Genomic DNA, 17,184 nt, shown 5'->3' on the forward strand with positions numbered 1-17,184 from the left:
AGCTGGAGTGAGGAAGGAATGTCCCCCTGGGATGGAGCATTGCAGAACTGGCCAGATGCACAATGGCTCGTATTTTTGCCATCTTCTGTAACACAGGCAGGGACCACTGCCAAGGGGAAGTTTCTAGAGTAGATGGACCAATGACCTCTAAACGTGGTGTTTCTGTCTTCTTGAACAGTCCTGAATAGGAGATGGAGGTTGCATGTAAAGTCTTTTGGGATTCGCACCTGAGAATTTTTCAGTTTCAGAAAACAGTAATGGTAAAGACAACTTCCCTCTTCCTAATGACGAAAATATTACATGGAATGAAATCATGCCCTGCCTGTAATCTTATTAGCAGCACAGCCAATAGTGCCAGGAGGCTGCCTGAGTGCCTCCAAACTTCAGTGCATCGGAGTCCTTGTAGAATCTCATACAAGGACATCATCTACCTATGTTTTACATCCATCTATCACTGTGCCTTATGCATACGTGCTTAACACAGGTGTTTAACGAAAATGCATTTCTGCAGATGTGAAAAAAAAAGCCTCTCATAATGCCGTCCACTCACCGAGCGAAGCTTCTCTCTTTATTACAGAGTCAATCACACTGCCAGGCACAACCTTTGATTCTTGGTGATGTATGCCATGCATTTTTTTCATTCTAACATGAAAAATCCAAAAGGTAGTTGTTAGCTATGTAACGAAATACAAGTGTTCACAAAGGTGTGGTATCATATTAATGAAAACATCAAAACTAAATTATGCATTATACTTGCTTACTTTATCAACCTCAGTTTTCCAGGTGTAGGCAACATTCTGAAGAAACTGTATCAGTATTTAAATTATTAGAGATACAGGCCAGGTGTGGTGGCTTATGCCTGGAATCCCAGCACTTTGAGAGGCCCAGGCAGGTGAACCACTTGAGGTCAGGAATTCAAGATGACCAGCCTGGCCAACATAGTGAAATCTCCGTCTCTACTAAAAATAGAAAAATTAGCCGGGCATGATGGTGTGCGCCTGTAGTCCCAGGTACTCGGGAGGCTGAGGAAGGAGAATGGCTTGATCCTGGGAGGCAGAAGTTGCAGTGAGCCAAGATCACGACACTACACTCCAGCCTGGGTGACAGAGTGAGACTGTCTCCAAAAAAAAAAAAAAAAAAAAAAATTATTAGAGAAAGACTTACCCCAAACTGAGGTATAAAGAACATTCTGCAAGCCAAAACAGAAAGAAAAATTTTAGTTTAAATCTTAAACCAGCAATATATCTGAAATTTTCAAAGTTTCCTGAAAAAAGAAGATTAAATTAAAATATATAAAGCAAAATGTTGTATAAATGTTAATATATGTGTTTTTCTGGAGAGAGAGAAAGAGAAACCATAGATTCCATTAATATCTTCAGCTATGTTCTCACACAATGTAAGTTAAGAAAGTTAAGAAAGACTAATCTAGGTCCCAGTCCAAAAGAAAATTCTCACCTAAGTCTGGACAAAGTCCTTTGCAACTACATGTAAGACTAGTTCCCTTGAAGTTTCCTTAAATTAGCGGAATAATATCAATTAGATTCTCTTGGTCGAAAATTATTCATATAGGGCTTAATTCCCATCCAGAGGGGGAAAAAAAAACGTAAAACATTTAAGTGTCGAAGGCTACCTGTTATTTCATTAACTGGTTGCAAATAAGTTTTTTTAGGTTTGGCCATTTTCTCAGTCTATGCTTTCCTAGTTATTTTTTCATGTGGTTATTGTAAGAGAAGAGCTTATCTGATTTTTGTTTGTTAGTGTGGGTTTTTTTTTTTTTTTTTTGGTTGTTAATGTTTGTTTTTTACTTATAACCATATATTATGAGGAATGATAAGGTGTTATAAATTAATAGTACAAGCTCTGTAATCAATTAGGATGGGTTGAAATCTCACACCAGGCTCCACATGAAACAATTAGCCTCCCCAGGCCTCTCTTTTATAATCTGTAAAATGGAGATATAATAATATTTACCACACAAAGTCTGTGTACAAAATAAATGAGACAATGCCTATAAAACATGTGGCATTGTGCTTGTCATATATTAAGTGGATGATAAATATTACCTAATAGTATGTATATTTTGCCTATGTATTTATAAGCATTAAGAGTGCATATCCTGTTTCCTTATTATCACATAGTTATCTTGCATTTTTATGGGCCCTTGATACACACTGCAAATGAATTTCCAAAAGGGTTTTGCTAATATATCCTATCATAGCAATATGACAGTGTCAGTTTTACTATTCCTTGGTTAAAAATGGGAATTACTATCAACCAGGAATAAAAGAAAAAGACCAAAAAAAAAAAAAAAGTGGGGAAAGAAAGGAAGGCGAGAAAGAAAAGATAACTTAAAAATTTTTTTAATGTGTACATGTAAGCTTTTGTGTTTCTATATCTAGGAAAAGAAATCTGTGAATGGTCAAATTTCCATTTGACATCAGCCAGTTTCTTTCCAGAGACTTTCTCAAGGTGTTGTACTTCATCTTTCAAAACGCCTCATCCTACAGTCACACACCTTGTAGTTTTCCGGCTGAGTGGACTCACAGAAGGGAACCGTGGTTTCCTGGTTCTCTGCCAGATGTCCAGTGGTCCCATGAAGGCCAGAGATTCAACTGCCTGCCACCCTTGTGAAGATGTTGCATACAAGACGATTCCCAGAGGAACTGGGACCTGGTGAGGCCAATATACAAATATTTTCTTGTAAGGTAGATAATGCAGAATGAAACAGCCCGCATCTGACCACAAGTCATGGGAGGTGTAACCCAAGGAGGCTTATCACCTGAGCTCTGAAAGGGATAATCTGAGAGGAACAGTTGGTTTGTGCAGCTTTTCAAGAGACTTAAATAATACCTGGTTTTGTGGGAAGAGAAAGAAGAAAAGAAAAGAAAGAAAAAGACCAGGCATGGTGGCTCACGCCTGTAATCCCAGCACTTTGGGAGGCCAAGGCAAGCAGATCACTCCTGACCAGGAGTTCAAGATCAGCCTGGCCAACATGGTGAAATCCCATCTCTACTAAAAATACAAAAAATTAGCTGGGCGTGGTGGCAGGTGCCTGTAATCCCAGCTACTTGAGAGGATGAGGCAGGAGAATTACTTTAAATGGGGAGGTGGAGGTTGTGGTGAGCCGAGATCATGCCACTGCACTCCAGTCTGGACAACAGAGCAAGACCCTGTCTCAAAAAAAAGAAAAAAAAAAAAAGGAGAAAAAGAAAAAGAAAGCAAGAAAACACTTTAGTTGTGGGTACTGGATTTACTGCATGTCAAAGTGGGGAGATTGACAGTGTTGACTTGGAAATATTCTAATTCTAGGCAGCCAAATGGAGGCTTTTCCTCACCCCCTCCACACCAACATCTGGCAGGCCCCCTCTTTCTTTTAAAACAGTTCCTGAGGAGGCCCAAAATTCATCTGATGTCTGTATGATTACTGTTCCAATAAGAAAACTGTGACCTCCCTGTTTTTTTGTTTTGTTTTGTTTTTTGAGATGGAGTCTACCTCTGTTGCCCACGCTGGAGTTCAGTGGCATGATCTCGGCTCACTGCAACCTCCGCCTCTTGGGTTCAGGCAATTCTCCTGCCTCAGCCTCCCAAGTAGCTGGGACTACAGGCATGCTCCACCACCAAGCCTGGCTAATTTTTTTATTTTAAGTAGAGATGGAGTTTCACCACGTTGGCCAGGATGGTCTCGATCTCTTGACCTCATGATCCACCTGCCTCAGCCTCCCAAAGCCTTCCTGCTTATTCACACAAATCCCCAGATGAGAACTCTCTTCCAGGTGGACATGATTTACAGGGCTGATTCAACAGCTTCTCCTACCTTAGTTACCATGAAGGACTCACATTAAAATGCTTAGAAAAGATTAGAGTTGGGCTCTTTTGACATTTGCTCGTGGTGTGGATTATCAGCTATAGTACTGAATCTGGTGCTGGCTAAAGAGGTTGAGAGGATTTGCACTCCAAGATAGGACCACTGGCATGACCTTTTTCCTTGGCTCTGTGGTCAAGCCACCCACTGCCCCACTTACTACCTGAGTGACACCTCTCTAGACCTCTGCCGCCTAATCCAGTACAGGCAGATAGTCACACCTGCCTTGCAGAGTTATTGTGAGGGAAGCACCAGCTTCTGGTACATGGGAGATTTTATTTATACATGAACATATATATGCGTGCATACACATAGATGTGTACTTCAGTTTTTGAAAATCATCTCCATCTTTATAGCTCACAAGGTGATTTTTGAAAAGTCAATCAAGAAGAGAAGAAAAAAACCATTTTCCTCTCCAACAAGAAAAAGCAATTAAACGTCAAATATTAACTGTTCCGGGGAGTGAATTTTTTTAATGGGTTAAAGGCTTGGCCATTATAGACCTCCAATATGTAATTTCTAAGAAAGGACCAGGTAATATTTTTTTTTAAATTAAGTGGAAGACAAAATGCTGGAACCAGTGAATCCATTCAGAAAGCACTTTTTTATCCATTTTCAGTAGCTTCCCAATTGCATCATGCCTTTTAAGAGGCCCAATTTGTTTAACAGCATTTTATTTTAAACCTTTACTTGTGAAAAGCATTGATTTATGATAGGGCTGATTAAAGCAATGGTGTCTTAAGCAATAATGATTTCAATTATAGGACTTTCACCAGCGTGCATTATTCTGATTTGCTCTCCATTCTTGCCACATTTTTATACACAAAGGAAAGTGTAGAGATAGGTGATGTAATTTTGAAAAGTCCCTGGACAAATTTAATATCAGAAAGGAACATATAGACAGATGGACTGATGTACCTTTTTTGATTATGTGAATGTATTGTATTTTAATATGCTCTGATAAACTCTTCAACAGCTCCCTGATGAGCTCCTACTTGGTATCATTAGGGTTATTTAGTGCTTGGATTCGGCTCAATTCCCACTGGAGCCACACTGAGGTTGTAGAAATGTTCACACTACAGATTCACGCCAAGCCTAGCACTTAGAGTCTTCTCTTTTTGTGAAGCTGGAGAAAACAATTAAGCTCACACTTAGATCTTTAACTTGTTCAAAGCCAACACCATAGAAAGGCATACTAGGCTCACGTGGTGGCTCGCGCCTGTAATCCCAGCACTTTGGGAGGCCAAGACAGGTAGATCACTTGAGGTCTAGAGTTCGAGACAAGCCTGGCCAACACAGTGAAACCCTGTCTCTACTAAAAATACAAAAGTTAGGCAGATGTGGTGGTGGGCACCTGTAATACCAGCTACTCGGGAGGTTGAGGCGTGAAAATCGCTTGAACCCGGGAGATGGAGGTTGCAGTGAGCTCATGCCCCTGCATGTAGAGACACGGCGAAACCCTGTCTCTACAACAAATACAAAAATTAGATGGGGATGGTGGTGCTAGTTCCAGTTACACGGGAGGCTGAGGTGGAAGCTTGAGCCTCAGGACATAGAATCCGCAGTGAACTATGATCTCACCACTGCACCCTAGCCTGAGCGACAGAGTGAGACACTGTCTCAAAAAAAAAAGGAAAAAAGAAAAAATGTGAAGTCAGCCTGGAGTCATATGCCACAGAATTCAGTGTATCCATCTAAATCTAATTCAGAATGCAACCTAACGTGGTGGGGCGGGGTGGGGGGGGCCAGTGCAGGGGGCAATCTATCACATTTATTAATAATGGCAACCTGTGAAGAAGCCCTTCCTAATGGGGGCTGCTATTCCTAATAGTCACTATGCACAGCTGTTGACCAAACAGTGCCACAACTTCAGAATTTAGAAATTCATATTGTTATACAAAGTTGAAGGTTCTTGATTTTAAAGGGTGGATAAACACTGGCCCAATTCAGCCTGCAGGCTGCCTGCGCAATGCTCACTAGTTGTTGTACAACTGGCCAATCAAGTTATTGAACAAGATAGGCCCAAAACAGCACCATGCTCTACAAGAACCTTTTTAAAAATTATCAAAGTATTTCAGTTCATCTACTGTGCAAACATTTAGTGGGAATCTATTACGTGGTAAGAACCATGAGTGGAGTACTGGGAACGAAAAAAAAGAGTAATATCAATTAGCCCTCAAGGCGATGACAGTCTATCACTTACATATATGAACTAGGAAAGATTTTGGGTTAAAAAACTAAGGAGAAATTCAGTCTAACATTGAGTCCCAATCCATCATGTTTATTTTTAGTTAAGAACCTCCTTTGTTACCCTTTAGGTAAATTAGTTTGCCCCTATGCTCTGCTTTAAAGCATCATTTTAATTTCAGAGCTATGTCCTGTGAATACCAAAGTCCATGTAGGATATATTCCTCTTAAAATCCCCAACAGCAATTGGAAGGGAAAATTCCAATCACACCTTGATAGAATTTTTCGCCATCAAATCAACTTTACAGATTTCTTAATTAGGCACTGATACTAACTGAGCCCTCGCATGATTTAAATCTAGCTTTTAATCTCAGCTATTCTATGCTGCTGTAGTTTTTATGAGAACTGACCAGCAAATGCTTTATGCTTTAATCTCTCTGGAAAATCACCTTAATAATTTCTTAAACATTTTTTGGGGGAATAGAAGTTCCAAGATGCAAATGAAGGCATTGAGGTCCAGCTAGTAGAATTTGTGGTTTAGCACTTGAAAAATTATGTGCCAAATTGCTTTACAGAAGAAAATCAGATCAAAGTTAAGATTCTGTTCAAACTTTGTCATTATTTCTCAGACTCCCTTTTTAAATGCCTTAAACGTGCCTCCATTGAAATGTATATGAACTTTTTCCCTCTTCCTTTCAATATGTTGTTGCCATTCTTTTCCTTCTCTGATGGCATTGCCTGAAGAAAAAGCTCTCACACATCACCACTGTAGGCAGGATATGGAAACAGCCAAAACAGGTGGTGCACTGTGCTAAGAATCGGCCTTGAATTGATTTAAACACAGCATTTGATACATTCTCTACCTTAATAAGAGGCAATTACAGGAGACCTCATTTCCTTCGTTGCATGAAAGTCCCAGCCAAACTTGAGTGTACAGTTCCCCTTTCCTTCCTCTTCTTCTCAGCCCATCCCCATGAAGTTCTTCCCAGAGAGCATTAAATCATAGGTAATGTGCTCTACCTGCTCTGGACACTGGATTTTGTAAATCATTGGAAACTTTTTATTTGCTTTACAGGGATGACCATTCTCCTAAGGTCATTGACTTTCTTAATTAGAAGACTTTGGGGCTGAGCACAGTGGCTCACGCTTGTAATCCCAGCACTTTAGGAGGCCAAGGCGGGTGGATCACGAGGTCAGGAGTTCAAGACCAGCCTGGCCAAGATGGTGAAATCCTGTCTCTACTAAAAATACAAAAATTAACTGGGTGTGGTGGTGGACACCTGTAATCCCAGTTACTCGGGAGGCTGAGGCTTGAACCCGGGAGGCAGGGGTTGCGGTGAGCCAAGATGGCACCACTGCACTCCAGCCTGGGTGACAGAGTGAGACTCCATCTCAAAAAAAAAAAAAAGAAGAAGAAGCTACTTTGACAATTCTCCTCCAAACCCTTTATGTGACAATAAAGGAGAAAAGAATGGGAGAAATGAAGTGACCTGCCCAGAGTCACACAGCCAGGTCCTGTGACTTCGTGGTCTAGCCCTCTCTCCACCTCCTCTCTCTGCCATCGAAGGAGTAACAGTTCTCAAATTGGAGTTTTATGTAGGCCTCACAATCAACATTAACTTATTATAAAACTACAAATGGGCCCTTGTTTTATGCCAAGTGCCATGCCCATCTTCAGAGACTCAATAATGAACCAGAAGCATTCTAATTCTGATCCAATCCTGACCTGCTAATGACTCTTCCTCACTGAACTGCTTAACAGAATCACTCCTGGCTGAACATCACACAGAGTGTAAATGTGGAGAGGAAACAGAACTTTCATCTCAACTCCTCCTCATTTTACAAAAGAGAACACTGAGGCCCCCAGAGGTCTTAAGAGTGAGTTCATGTTAGAGGTAGGCCTAGAACCCACAGTGCTGACCACCCAGTGAAACTCTTTTCACTTCAGTACATTCATCTAATTCAGAATGCATCTATCATGGGGCCCATTCTATCACATTTATTATACAAATGTCCTTTGTCATCTTTCAGGTAAGTTTGTTTCTCCCTATGGTCTGCTTTGAAGCTCCATTTTAACTTGAGAACTAGTTCTTTAACTGTCAACATCTACATAAGATACATTCACATTAAAATCTCCAACAGCAATAGGATGATGGTCCCTGGGACCCAGAGGTTAGGCACCTATGCGATGGAACTACAATGATTAACAATGTGCCCAGCAATAGCACACACTCATACCTCTGAAAGATTCAGGGCTGATCTGAGGAAGTGGTATCATAAGCTGTGGTCAACAGAAATACTATGATGAGTGTTTGGAGTGTCCTCATACTAATGTAATGTTTGGACTCAAAACAGATATACTTAAAATACTAGCTACAGTTTATATATTTTTTCAATGATCTTGCAATTCATTCGTGTTGGATAATTTCAGCTGAAACTACAGATGGAAACTGGACCTGTTAAAGAGGGAGTTAGATCTTCTATTTTTTTTTTAAATGTGATCTTCCAGTAAGCGGCCTCTGGACATAACTACAGAAAATTAACACAATAAGTAAAGCATTATAGAACAGCTATTAACTGATTATGATAATAAAAACCAAATGGGGGCCTTAATTCTGCCCCTCTGGGAAAGCAGGACAGATAAAATAAACAACAGGAGAAAAAAAAGCATGGAATAAAGGATAATTGATTTTAAACAATAACACAGATACCTCCCATTATGTTTCAAAAAAATACAGATCTCTATCTTCATTTGGGGAATGATAGGGGTAAATTCTCATTTCACCTCATTAAGACTTAAGTTTGATACTAATAGGGGTGCTTTCCAGGCTAACAAATTGGAAAAATTAAGGGGTGCTGACAAGGAGGTTCTTAAATGCCAGGCACATGGCTATAATGACTAAATTTACTGTTTTACCAAAATTAGGAGCCCTTCCGGTCTCCCTCAGAGGAAGACAGAATCTAAACATTCACAGTTCATGTTCCATCAGGGTGGGACAGGAAGTAGGATCCAATAAAGTCAGCAGTCAAGGCAAAGGCCAACCTTGACAGAGGAGAAAAGAGAAGACAGGGTTTCCACTACCTTGGGCAGAGGCTGGGGAACCCTTTAATGGCACCCCAAGTACAGTAATGCCTGTTGGCTACATCCTAAACTTCTTGAGCATGTTTGGGGTTAGTTCTATGTAGAAATTCATACTAAAGTCTTCATTTGTTATCTAAAACATGGCCCATGTTCCTGCCTTCAAACCTGGCCAGAACCTAACAGCTTCTCTTTTAAGTGCCTGCTTTGGTGCCAAGTGTCTAACTAGATGCTTTCCAGAAGTTGTCTCTGACTTTTACATTATCCTTGCAGGGGAAAGATGCTCAATTTAGAGTTGAGAACATGGAAAATCAAGGTGATATACAGATGTGTTTGAGGTCTCACGGTTTTTAAGCCGTGGCTCATCCCAAAGGCCACCTCTACTTGGAGAGGTTCACCATTCCACCTCTCCACATGTAACCAAACACTCTTGCTAAACATTGCTGTTTTTCCCCCTCAGTCTATTTTCACATATTGTTCTAACCAGTCTAACCCATGGAACCAATTCTTTTTGCATGGCACATGCAAAATCCAAGTTATTTTTACTTTTCCCTGGCAGAAAGCCAGCATAATTCAAATGAAATAACCATTTCTATGTGAGAAAAAAGTTTAGCATTTCCTAAAATGGAAAAATAAAAACTCATATGCAAGACACTAACTTTTAAGGTGGCAGAAAATAGTGAGGTAGTTTCTTATGATTTGCTAAATAAATCAAGGGTGATTCCAATTTTTATTGTTTTGGTCCAAGAATTGAAGGAGAGTTCTCCTACAGTGAACCATGGGTGTTATGACTCAAAAAGAAGCCATCAATAGATAAGTAATGAGGCTGTATGTATAGAGACAGAACATTCTTATATACAAAAAGGGTAAGACTTATTCAGCACTGAGCAGGGAGGACTGGGACCCATACATTGGGACTAGGGTACAGAAGGTTCAGGAGTGGAGACTGAAAGTTGAAGTCAAAAAAGCATTTAAGGGCAAGAGCTTATCAAAAATACAGTATATTTGTAGCAGTGAAATATTAAAAGCGTTCCTAATGAAGAATCTTTTAAATAATTTGGAAGTTCTAATCCTTTGCAATAAGACAGGAAAAATAAAGAAATTACATAATTTTGGGAAAGGAACAGAATGATCATTATTTGCAGATAATAATGTTATCTACCTAGATGATTCAAGAGAATCAAATTGACAAATTATTTGAATAAGAAACCAGTAAAGTGGCAAATATGAAATAAAAGTGCTTAAAATGCTTAAAAAAAATGTTGCTCAGCAAAGTCATGAAAATGAATAGGGAAATTGCATGCACAATAGCACTGAATAAATGTGAGATTGTATTGAGAAACTACCTGATGGAACTACAACTTTACAGAAGTTCATATGAAAAGATTGATGAGAAGGCATGGTTTATTTCCACATGAGAAAACCCAGTTTTAAAAAGACCTTTAATCCACACACATTAATCTATAAATTGTACTCTCGCTCTCTCTTTTTTTTTTTTTTTTTTTTTTTTTAATCAGAATCTTTCTCTGTTGCCCAGGCTGAAGTGCAGTGACTATATCATGGTTCACTGAAGCCTTAAACTCCTAGTCTCAAGTGATCCTCCCACTTCAGTCTTCCAAAGAGCTGGGATTATAGGTGTAAGCCACCGTGCTTGACTTAAATTGTATTTTCTAACATTTAAATTTGAAACTTGATGCATTCTTATGGAATAACTAATAAGAAAGCATCATCCAGAATACCACTCTTAAAGAGGGAGAGCTTACTTTACTAGACATAAAAACATATTCTTAAATTACAATAATAAAAAGGGAGAATTTTGACAAAAATGATGGAGACAAAAAGATAATAAAATAAACATGAAAACACAGAAACAGGCCCAAGAGCATACATTTGGATCAATAAGGAAAATAAATTTTATTAAATAGATTCTTATTACCATGACCAAAAAAAAATTCCAGATAAATAAGAGATTTAAATGTTTCTATAAATAAAAGAAGCCACAAAAGCACTAGTAGAAAATATTGGTTAATACTGATTTTACTCCGGGGATGGGCAAAGCCTTTTAAAACATAAAGCAGAAGGAAGAATAAAGGAAAATATTTAGTACTTAAATTCATCAACATATCCATTAACAATTAAAAACCAAATGACAAAATGGAGAAAATGTTTGCAATATATGATAGTGAGAGAGTTAATAAACTTAATGTGCAAAGAACTTTTATAATTTAATAGAAAATTAATGAAAATTTCCTTGGAACTACAGGGCAAATGTTAAATAAACAAATATTTTAAAAAGCATGCAAAATCACCTACACAGAAAACAAGACAAAGAGTCAAGAAATGTAAAGAAAGTTAGCATCACAAATAATCAACATAATACAAAACACAATGGGATGCTATGTTTCTTATCTTTTGGGGGGAAGTGTTAATGATGGTTCCTGAAATCTGTATTTGTTCGCATGCACCCTGAGTGAGAATATAAATCGGCAACTTTGGAGGGCAACTCTACAAAATGTAGCCAAAAGTAAAATAACAAAACAGAAAAAAGGCTTTGACCCACGATTTTGACATATAATAATTTATCCAGAGGAAATGAAGATATACAGGAAGATTTTATAAAGGCAACAAGTTACAAATGGTATCAATGTCTAACTAGAGGTTAGAGGAATGAATGAATTACAGCCGCTACAGATAAGGAAATGCAATGCTGGCACTGAAATCATATTTTGGAGGCTGGGCACAGTGGCTCACACCTGTAAACTTAGCACTTTGGGAAGCTGAGGTGGGTGGACCTCTTGAGCTCAGGAGTTCGAGGCCAGCCCAGACAATATGGCAAACCCCATCTCTACAAAACAAACAAACAAACAAAATTAGCTTGGTGTGGTGGCGCAGGCCTGTAGTCCCAGCTACTTGGGGGAGCTGAAGTGGGAAGATCGCTTGAGCCTGGGAGGTTGAGACTGTAGTGAGCCCAGATCACACCACAGCACTCCAGCCTGGGTGACAGAGTGAGACCCTGTCTCAAGAAGAAGAAAAGAAGGAAAGAAGAAAGAAAGAGAGAGAAAGAGAGAGAGAGAGAGAGAAAGAAAGAAAGAAAGAAAGAGAGAGAAAGAAGAAAAGAAAGAAAGAAAGAAAGAAAGAAAGAAAGAAAGAAAGAAAGAAAGAAAGAAAGAAAGAAAGAAAGAAAGAAAGAAAGAAGAAAAGGAAGGAAGGAAGGAAGGAATAAATAAATTATGTTTTGGAATAGTTTTTTAACAAAATGAACAAATATTACTATGACTTATCAAATGGGAAAAGCAGCCTGCAAAATAGTACACTACAGCAGGGTCTGCACTGTAGTTTCCAAACACACAAACGCATATGTGCAAAAAAAATAGAGGAAAAAGATTAGAAAATGTCTATCAAAGTGTTCACAATGATTATATTTAAATGGTGAGATCAGAGGCAATTTTTATTTACTTCTTCATGCTTTCCTCTAATTACCAAATGTCTTACAATGGCCATGAATGGTCACTCTTAACCACTGTACCTCTTTGCAACTAAAATTCAATATTTTCTTGTGTTTGTTTCAGTCCTACTTTGCCAGAAATGTGCAGGCGTCAGGTGGACTGCCTGGAGAAGATGCTGCAGGAGAAAGTGAACCTGGACCGTGAGGTCTCTTGAGCTCGTGAGTCTATGCCTTCATCTTGTTCTGGCTTTTTCTTTTCTTTTTTATCTGTTCTCAGAAAGTTTGCAGCTTCCAACACCATTTTATTTGCTCCTCCTGTGAGTGACAGACCAGAGTGTCCCAAGAATACTTAATGTATTTTGTGTCAGGGGCCTGTGGGTCAGTAAGGTTATTAATAAACATCGCCTCTTGCTCTAATTTAGGTCCCTCCTCTCCTTCATGCCTCTCCTCCTGCCCTGCTTTTCCTTTCGCTTCTCTTTCTGTCTGACCCTTTTCCCCTTCTCCCTGATATAAAGCATTCAGCCTTCATTTTAGCTCAACTTCTGGCACTTTTCCCATGACATTTTTTTGACGTTGGGTGGTGTTGTTACATTTTCATGGGGAATTTCATTCCGGAGGAAATGCTTACTGTCCTAAATCAATTTGATGCAGGCTAATATGATGCTATGATCTGACAGGCATGGGAGGGTGAAAGGATCACTAAAATCGAGGCAAAATGTGGATGAGGAGGGAGAACACCTTGTTTTTAAAACAAATTCCTGTTTGACAAGATTCACTGACCACAAAACTACCCAGAACTTGAGAGGCCAGTATCATCAACCCTACATAAAAAGAAGTGACGTTTGAAGGCAGAAGGACATATTTGAATTTTGGTATTTCTTATTATCTTTAATAAGACAAAAAGAATTTAACAAATTTATCATGTATATTTGGATATATGTATATCAATTTTATGTTCTATTTAGAGTTTGACCACCTCATCTTATACTTAGATAAGCCTTGTTTTATTCTTGCTGATTGTATTACACAAATGGAAGTGGCTACATTGCCATCTTCACTACCAAATTCTCAGACACACACTCTCTAAAGTCCCTGAATATTGTCCAAATTCTGTTCAATTTTTTTTTACCTTCTAACCTTTTCTAAGTGCAACTTCAAACTGGAGGTTGTTTTCTAAACTGCAAAAAATCAACTCCCCACCAACACACACACACACAAATGCGTATGCTCTTTTCAATTTACTAAATTTCAGTTACTTTCTTCTAAAAAAACACAATATTGCATCTCCTCTCTGAGCTCTAAGGGAGTTACACGTGCCAATGGGAGTTTACTTAACCATGAGGAGGCAATATTTTATATAGGAAAATATGTAAAGAGAAATGCATAATTTTGTATTGAATTATTTATACTTTGCAAATTAACCTATTGCATTTTTTCATATTCAAGAACACATTTTTTTTTAATGTGACCTAGACCACTGTTTTCAGAATGAGTGGAATGAGTGATGTCATGATTTAACACATGATTAATTTGACTTCAAACTAGGGTCCTCATATTGTGAACTACTTTTTTAAAATGAAGAAATAAAGAGAAAGCTAAATTTATTAAGGAAAAAGATAGTTTCCTTTTTCTAAGTTCGTTATCATTAAACATACTAGTTTTATAGCATTCACAGAATTGCACCTGATTTTCGGTCTTTCCCAAATTGAGAAAGAAAATCTATGGGAACTCTGAATGAATTAGGCATTCAACTTCTTAATGGTCACCCTAAACCACTGTACCTTAATAGCCAGAGAGTCAGGATCCTAAACTCAGCTAAAATCTCCACCGGAAATAGACACTAATCATACTTGACTGAATGTCTAATTTGGTTCTTTGTTTACTCTTTATTTTTCCGTTTTTCTTTCGATTAGATCATTCTTACCTGTTCTATACCAATAATCAAAGGGTGAGTATAGCTTTAAATGTGTTCCGTTTAATGCATAGTCATTTGTTATTCATGGAATAATATTTATGTTTTTTTAAAGGTATTTTCTCAATATTCATAGGCTCACATAAGCATTGTTAGGATATGGTGGGGAAGAAAAGATGAAAAAGAGGAAAGAAGCTTGTATTGAGTGCCTACTAAGTAGCACACACTGTAACAGTTGCAGGCCTTCACTCATTGGTGCATGTATGTTGCACTAAGCGCTTTCTGATGTTGTCCTCACAGCATCACTGTGAAGTTACTGTCTTAACCTAGGATATAGATGAGAAAAATGGGGCTTAACAGCAACACACACAAGATACACACAGTGTGGCACGAAGCCGGGATTCAAACCCAGGCTTTGCTTGCCAAACGATGGCACTTCTGATGATTAGGAACAGGCTTCATGTTTACAGCTATGAGGGCCATGACTCCAAGGAGGAAGGATTAAATCCTGGTGTTTGCTGCAACCAGAGCTTCTAAGCTGATCACTTAGAAGATATGATTTGGGGATATCTGAGGGGCCAAAAAAGACCTTGCAAATAATCACATGAGATAACATGCTGGAAATCACTGTGAAAGGTTTAATATAGCTATCATCATATTAGCATGACAATATATATGGGATACATTATAACACCCATAACAAATGTGATTTAACTTGGATGTACTAGTGATTTTCAAAAGGTGAGCATCTTTGTGCCTTTGTTTTACGTATTTTTAATTTTCTATATTTAAAGGCCATTGGTTCCAAGAAGCTTCTTTAAATTCTGATAAATAAATGTTCTGAAGATCATCTATGGGGAATTCTTCTCCCACACATAATAAGGTTGGATGCAAAGCACAGTTTTATGCCCTGTAGCACACTTTTTTTTTTTTTAATGCCCACTCTGTTTTAGCTGCTTCCAAGTCCCAGCCTGGGATCCACAGGTTGTGGGACAAGGATAAAGAGTGTGGTGAGTATCGGGCTACAGTTCTCAATGCTCAAGGGATAAGATTTCTTATGAAAACCGGCAGCTTTTTTGTTCTTCCTCAGCCTTTTTAACACACAGCCAGGTCTCTCTGTTCAGCTGCGCCCGCTGTGGTTGTGACTGTACCGGGCTAAATTTATGCCGCTGACAACCCCCATTGAAGTGTCTCGGTGGCACAGAGTCAGTGGGAGTTATGTGTATATAAGCACCAGCAGACCTTGGCCCGCTGAGTGTAATAGCATATCTGCCTTGGGAGATTATGGGAATGATATGGGCCATGCGTAATGGATAGGGCAGTCTGTGTACAAATTTCAAATGACTTGCTACACCCCTTTAGGATGGTTGCTGTCAAAAGTATTAGCACGTTACACACACAATAACCACATATCATATTACCCGTGGCCCCTGCTCCTACAGAATGGCTCCTCCCACCTCTTGCAGTAGGTAATTGCTTCAGGGTTACCTATTGAACACATTCAAAGGAGAAAACACTGGTGAATTTTATTCTTTGAGCTTGACTGTATTAATATAGAAGGAGGAAAATACCGACTGTGTTTAAATTAGCATGGACAGAAGTTCAAAGGGAATTACGTGTAAAAGATATCTCTGGAAGATTTAAATTTCCAACCTGATGAGAACTGGCTTTAACATACTGAAGCTGAACCCAGGGGAGGGTTACATGGCTATGCACCTAAAAATCAAGACCTATCCTGATGGCAAAGCTTCACTTGTGATGTAAACAGAAAGGTAGGAGGATGCAGAAACTTTCACATCATGAACGATGACTAAAACATTTATTTTTTAATCATTTTTTTTAATGAATCTGCCTCAGGCCTAGGAATCTACAAAAGTTGAAACAAGCTGAAGATCTGGTTAGGAAACACTAGCATTCCTTGGTTAAGCATCCCCTCGCGACTGGTGCAAGCACAAATTAAGCAGAATGCATTCTTCTTTTCTGAGTTGAGGGTAGACTTAAGTATGTGTCTTTTCTAGTCTTCCATGATAAAAGAGGCATGGTAGACTAGATCAATAAAGACACTGATGCTATTATCATTCACAGAAAGATTAGTGGCAAAATGACCACCATGGAGATGGTCTGAGGTTGAATGTACACAACTTCTCTTTCCATGGTCAGGACCTCTTTTTTATAATCATGTTGAAAATCCGTTAACATTAGGAGCCATAGCATTGATTGTAGTATCTGCTTACAGGCAGTGTCTACAACACTATGGAAACCCATTCATCATATCCTCAATATATTAGCACCAAATGTATTCCAGGCACAGCATTAGTCTCTGGAGCTACAGATATAAACAAGCGACTACCCTATCTTTAGGACTCTTGTTTCTATTTATTTTATCTTCATTAACAAATAGTGCATGCTATGTGCCAGGCACTAGTCTAAGTGCTTTATATATTTTAACTCATTTAATCATCAAAACAACCATATGTGATAGTTACATTATTATCCCCATTTTAGAGATGAGGTAATTGAGGCACAGATAAGTTAATACACCCAAGGCCACACACCTGGTATATTGGCAGACCCAGTACTTAAACCCTGGCAAATCTCATTCCAGAGACCCTGCCATTAACCACTACTTATGAGTTAACTGAAGAAATAAACATGCAACTATTTTCAACATAATCACTCGTGACACCGAAGGCCCCAGA

General features: G+C 38.7%; 1 protein-coding gene across 15 annotated transcripts in view; it reads right to left on the reverse strand.

Moving 5' to 3' along the window:
• Positions 1-17,184, reverse strand: part of LOC144329734 (uncharacterized) — a 124,414-nt gene that overhangs the window by 85,102 nt on the left and 22,128 nt on the right. For 9 of the 15 annotated variants that reach the window (XM_077938748.1, XM_077938749.1, XM_077938747.1 and 6 more), the window contains exons 2-3: positions 2,516-2,670; positions 551-642 (exon numbers count right to left, since the gene is read on the reverse strand). In XM_077938748.1, the coding sequence (XP_077794874.1) occupies positions 551-642; positions 2,516-2,670 (247 nt within the window). Of the gene's footprint in view, positions 1-550; positions 643-761; positions 1,115-2,515; positions 2,671-17,184 lie in introns of all 15 variants that reach the window. The other 6 variants (XM_077938757.1, XM_077938756.1, XM_077938761.1 and 3 more) reach the window with 1 other exon arrangement.

The sequence above is a fragment of the Macaca mulatta genome, chromosome 7 (genome assembly GCF_049350105.2).
Source record: "Macaca mulatta isolate MMU2019108-1 chromosome 7, T2T-MMU8v2.0, whole genome shotgun sequence".
Lineage (NCBI taxonomy): Eukaryota > Metazoa > Chordata > Mammalia > Primates > Cercopithecidae > Macaca > Macaca mulatta.